Here is a 5,717-nt window from a genome sequence, read left to right as displayed (position 1 = left end):
TTTTTTTTTTTTTAAAGATTTATTTATTTATTATATGTAAGTAAACTGTAGCTGTCTTCAAACACCCCAGAATAGGGCGTCAGATCTCATTAAGGATGGTTGTGTGTCACCATGTGGTTGCTGGGATTTGAACTCAGGACCTTTGGAAGAGCAGTCAGTGCTCTTAACCACTGAGCCATCTCCCTAGCCCTTTTTTGGTTTTTCGAGACAGGGTTTCTCTGTGTAGCCCTGGCTGTCTTGGAACTCACTCTGTAGACCAGGCTGGCCTCGAACTCAGTAATTCGCCTGCCTCTGCCTCCAAGTGCTGGGATTAAAGGCGTGCACCACCACGCCCGGCTATTTCCTCCGATATTAAGTGAGGCAGGAGAAAGAATTATGTAGGTATAAGCGAACAGATAAGGGATAACCGGATGGAGAGGGTGTGCATCGGTGCTACTGGCACAGACATAGCACCGCACAGCCCATGTTCCTCATATAAATCGTATCCAGACCCCTGGTCATCAGTCTCTGTTGTTCCCTAAGCTACACGCTAAGTAGCATTTCTGCTGGCAGGCCGTGGTGACCAAAGCTTGCAACTGAGTTCAGAGAGTGCGCGGTTCCACTAAGGACCAAGCAGCCAGTCAGCCAGGACACTGCTGGCAGAGCTGAGGCCTGTCGTGGCCCGCAGCATTTTGGGAATATTCAACGCAGGCCCGTCATAGCCCGCAATATTTTTGGAAAATTCCGGCCCTAATAGGAAATGAGGAAGCGCGGGCCAACACTCCCAGACTCAGGGAAAACAGCCTATAACGCTGTAGTTAAAGCCTGGGCGACACCGGGCCAGATGCTCGACTCCCACGAACCACCAGCCGAGCACCCCTTACAGGGCAGCGGCATAAACCAATCAGCGCCAGGAAAGGTCAATTTTTCCCCACCCATCCACCCAATTGAATTTTTTCTCTGAAAGGCGGTTCCGTCTAGGAGTCTTTCAGCCCAATGAGAGATGTGGAAATTTCCAGAAAGAACAGGACCAATGGGCGCGGCCAGGTCAGCTATAATTGACGGACTAACCAACCAATCCATGCCCTCAAGACCCGCTCCTCCCTCGGTTAGCCTAGCCCTGAAATAGGCGGGGCTTGTTGCGGAGCGTCCAATCCGGAGGTGCAGGGGAGGCAGGGCTGAAGAGAAGACCCGAAAAAAACCAATGAAAGAGAAGTCAGGATGATTGACTGAACTTTAAGCCTATAAAAGGGGCGCACAGAACCTCCTGGACGTGTTCAACCAGTGAGCAGGCGAGGAAGGGGCGGGAACCTGGGGGTCCCGGCAGCTTCTAGTAGGTTCCAGAAGGCGGCGCGTGCGGTTGGGAACGCGGAGCGGACGAATTCGATTCAACGGGGTTCCGGGCCAGGCTATGGAGCAGGTGAAGGGGGAGGGGCGGCCGGGGCTCCGGGGTAGCGCAGGCCTGTTGGCGGGGAGAAGCGAGCGGTCGGGGGGCCGGACCGGGCGGCCGAGGCGCGGGCGTGAGGGCCGCGGTCGGGCGTGTGAGGGGAGAATGGCGAGCGCCCGTCGCCCCCGCGACCCGCCGAGTGGAGCGGGAACAGGCCCGGCCGCGGCCGGGCCCCGAAGCTTCTGGGGGCCGGGCCTCCTCAGGGCCGAGAGGCCCCTGTCGGCCGCTGCGAACTTGGAGGGATCCGGTGACCGATCACCCCAGCAGCCTTCGGGGTACACGGCATCTGTGTGCGCCCGGGGAAGGGGCCCGCGCGACTGTACAGAGAAGGCGGGCGCGGACAGTGTCACCAGGGCTCCCTGAGGCATACATATGTCGCCCCTCCCCCCCTTTTTTTTTTCGTAGTGACCGTAGGGTGACTGAGTATCTGACCCTTGGAAATTCCGTTCCCGATTTCACAGGATTTAGTGGTTTTAGACAGTTGTGAGCCGATCGTGAGGAGCTAGAAATCCCTGCCACTGCCGCTCAGCATCTGGGACACAGAGGCAAAGCTGCTGTCCTTACCTTGGTGATTTAGCTCAGGACACAGTGGCCTGCATCTCAGGCCTGGAGAGGTTTTGTTACCTTGGAAGCTGTCATTGAACCGTTGTGATTCATCCAAACACACACACACACACACACACACACACACACACGAGCCCAGCTTACTACTTTTACTGTTGTGATATATAAAGTAAAACCTTTTGGTCTGGAATAGACACTGTGAGGGACCATGGGGCCTCTCAGCTTGTTGGTAAGACTAGATGGAGAGGTTAGTCAACTTTTTTGTACCATTGGAGTAATTAAGTTGCAACTGGGATAGATAGGCTGCAGTACAGACAAGAGAAACGCTTTTTGGAATGAGTAACACCTTGCTCTGTTACAACAAAAAGAGGTGGGTTTTCATTATCATTCATTCATTCATTCATTGTGTGGCGCTAGGGATCAAACAGAGGGCCTGGAGAATTCAGAGGTATGGTCTACCACAGCCGACTTTCCCACCCTCCTCGGGGGAAAAAAAAAATCCTGACAGCCATTATACAAGTGTGCAAGTGTTCCTGTGGACTGCAAACTTACAGTAAGATGGCAAATTTGAGTGTTGGGCTTAGAGATGGCTCAGGTGGTCAGGCGATTGATATGTGAGGGTGAGGACCTGGGTTCAGATTGTCTTTACCCACTAAGTCGGGGAGGGGAGGGGAGACAAGGATCTCAGGTCTGTGAGCTCCAGATTCATTGAGAGGTTCTTTCTCAGTAAGGTGGAGAGGGTTGGAGGAAGAGACCCTGACTCCCAACATCTGCCCTGTGTACTAGCATATACACATATGCCTTTGAATATTGAAAATTGTACATTTGAGCCTGGTGGTGGTGGCACACACCTTTAATCCCAGCACTTGAGAGAGAGAGGCAGCCTGGTCTACAGAGTCACATAGGGTTTGGTTTTTTTTTGTTTTTTTGTTTTTTTTTTTTTGTTTTTTGAGACAGGGTTTCTCTTTGTAGCTCTGGCTGTCCTGGAACTCACTCTGACCAGGCTAACCTCGAACTCAGAAATCCGCCTGCCTCTGCCTCCCAAATGCTGGGATTAAAGGTGTACACCACCACTGCCCGGCCCGTGGTTTGTATTTTAAGGTTTATTTTTGCTAGGCATGATGGTGCACTCATGAGGCAGAGGCAGGCTGATTTCTGAGTAAGTAATTGGACCGCCAGACTTGTATAGTGAGACCCTATCTCAAAAAAACCCAAAACAGCCGGGTGTGGTCGTTCACGCCTTTAATCCCAGCATTTGGGAGGCAGAGGCAGGCGGATTTCTGAGTTCAAGGACAACCTGGTCTACAAAGTGAGTTCCAGGACAGCCAGGGCTACACAGAAAAACCCTGTCTCAAAAAACAAAAAAGAGTGGCGCACGCCTTTAATCCCAGCACTGGGGAGGCAGAGGCAGGCAGATTTCTGAGTTTGAGGCCAGCCTGGTCTACAGAGTGAGTTTCAGGACAGCCAGGGCTACACAGAGAAACCCTGTCTTGAAAAACCAAAAAAAAAAAAAATTTTTAACAAAACATTTTTAGTGCCTGGTGTGGTGGCACAGGTCTTCAATCCCAACACTTGGAAGGCAGAGGCAGACAGATGTACAGCTTTGTCTACATAGTGGAGTTACAGGTCAGATAAGGGTTTTTTTGTTTTGGTTTTTTGGTTTTAGCCCTGGCTTTCTTGAAAATAACTCTGTGGATGAGGCTGGCCTTGAACTCAGAACTCCACCTGCCTCTGCCTCCCCAGGGCTGGGATTAAAGGCGTGTGCCACCACTGTTTGGCTCAAAGATGAATATTTGTGTACTGTTTACACTTTTCCTCCCTTGACCTTCCTGTAAAGGAATGTCATATTGGCAGTTTCCTGTCTTTTCCTTTACCTCTTTTGCACTTCATCCTCCTTCCCTGAGAATAGGGTCCCCTGCCTCTTCCTAAGTGTTGAGATTGCAGAGAAAACCCAGCTTACATGTGCATTGGAACCTCTGTTCTATGAAAGTTTCTGATTGGTGTGCCTTGGGGTTCTAAAAACATTTGAAAGAAGTAAATTCTATGTCAGTGTGCTGAATCATGAGTAGATGATAGTTTCATAATAGGTGCCGTAATAACTTCAGTACAGCTTGACTCAGTGGTCTTACTAGCTAGAGTTGGGGTCTTATGTATCCCAGACTGGCCTCACACTGTAGGAAGGCCAAGAGATGGCCTTCCTTTTTTTTTTTTTTTTTTGAGACAGGGTTTCTCTGTGTAGCCCTGGCTGTCCTGGAACTCACTTTGTAGACCAGGCTGGCCTCAAACTCAGAAATCTGCCTGCCTCTGCCTCCCGAGTGCTGGGGCTAAAGGCGTGCGCCGCCACACCCAGCTTGAGTCTGTGGTAGTTGTAATCTGAGCACTTGGGTGGCAGAAGCAGGCAGATCCCTGAATTCGAGTACAGCCAGGGCTATGCAGAAACCCTGTCTTGGAAAATCTGTGGTAGTGGTGGTGGTGCTGTGAAGCTGTTTTTTTCCATAGGTACCTTATGTCCAGTTGAGTTTTTTGTTTTGGTTTTTCCTTTGGAGATTGAGTTTCTATTTAGCCCTAGATATCCTGGAACTCAGTTTGACCTGCAGCTCAGAAATTGTGTGCCTCTGCCTTCCAAGGCGTGGGCTACCACTGCTCTGCAGTATGATGTTCTTGACCTTCTGTACATCAACACAGATAAGAAAAACCCTTTATACACACACACACACACACACACAGACAGACAGACAGAGACAGATAGACAGACAGACAAGCCATTAGACTTCTAATCTCAGCTAGTGGGAGACTAGACAGGAAGATCTCATCTCATGTTCAAGGCTAGCCTTCTAAATGAAACTGAGACCCTATCACAAAGTATTAAAAAGGGGAGGGGGAAAAGACTAGGGGTGTGGCTTTGACTATGGGAAAGGAAAGTCAGTACTCTGCTTAGGCAAAGTCTCCTTCACTTTATGAAGCTCCTTGGAAATGGAGAGACTGGGATTAGATATTTGTCTTCATCCTCTTACCCACTTCCTGATAGAGTAATAGTAAAACATTGGTGGGAACTTGGTGGCGACTAAACTACCCTTAAGGGTCAGCACAGTAAGTCCTTTTTGGCTCTTGCTGATAATAGGAAATGGCAGTAGAGCGATAATGAGCATGGAGGAACAGGATCCTCTTATTCTGAAGCTTCTAGGGCATAAGGGCATGATGCATGCATGCAGGTGTGCACATAGGGCTATTAGAGGTTAACTTGGTGCGGTTCTTTTTATCCTTTACTTCCAGTATCTAACTTAGATTGTCAGGCCTGAGTGTTTTTTGTTTGTTTGTTTTTGTTTTTTTAATCATACTGAGCCATTTCATTGAGGCCCTGTTTCTATATAACTTGGAACTCAGATTCCTTCAGTCTGAGCCTTCTGAGTACTGGGAGGGTAGGTGTGTGCCACCATGTGTTTGGTCAGTCATGTATCTGAGCATGCTCAGCTCTTCCTACACTCAGTTTACCATTCAGATTTTTCTTTTCTTTTTTTTCTTTTTTCTTCAGATTTTTTTTTTTAATTTTATGTTCATTGTTTTGTCTGCATGTATGTAGTATATATAGCTGTATGAGAAGCCCCTAAAATTAGAGTTACAGATAGGCATGAGCACCTATGTGGGTGCTGGGAATTGAACCCAGGTCTCCTGAGCCATCTTCAGTTACTACTAATCAGATCTTTTTTTTTTTTTTTTTTTTTTTTTT

The 5,717-nt window shown here is 48.8% G+C and overlaps 1 protein-coding gene across 1 annotated transcript in view; it reads left to right on the top strand.

The window, feature by feature from the left end:
- Positions 1-1,301: 1,301 nt before the first annotated feature.
- Stip1 (stress induced phosphoprotein 1) overlaps positions 1,302-5,717 on the top strand; it is a 17,610-nt gene continuing 13,194 nt past the window's right edge. Inside the window, exon 1 of the mRNA XM_029540177.1 lies at positions 1,302-1,399. Within this exon, the coding sequence (XP_029396037.1) occupies positions 1,391-1,399 (9 nt within the window). The 5' untranslated portion in view covers positions 1,302-1,390. The remainder of the gene's footprint in view (positions 1,400-5,717) is intronic.

The sequence above is a fragment of the Mus pahari genome, chromosome 1, assembly GCF_900095145.1.
Source record: "Mus pahari chromosome 1, PAHARI_EIJ_v1.1, whole genome shotgun sequence".
Classification (NCBI taxonomy): Eukaryota; Metazoa; Chordata; class Mammalia; order Rodentia; family Muridae; genus Mus; species Mus pahari.
The sequence above is the reverse complement of the archived record's forward strand: the minus strand, read 5'-3'. Positions and strand labels throughout refer to the sequence as shown.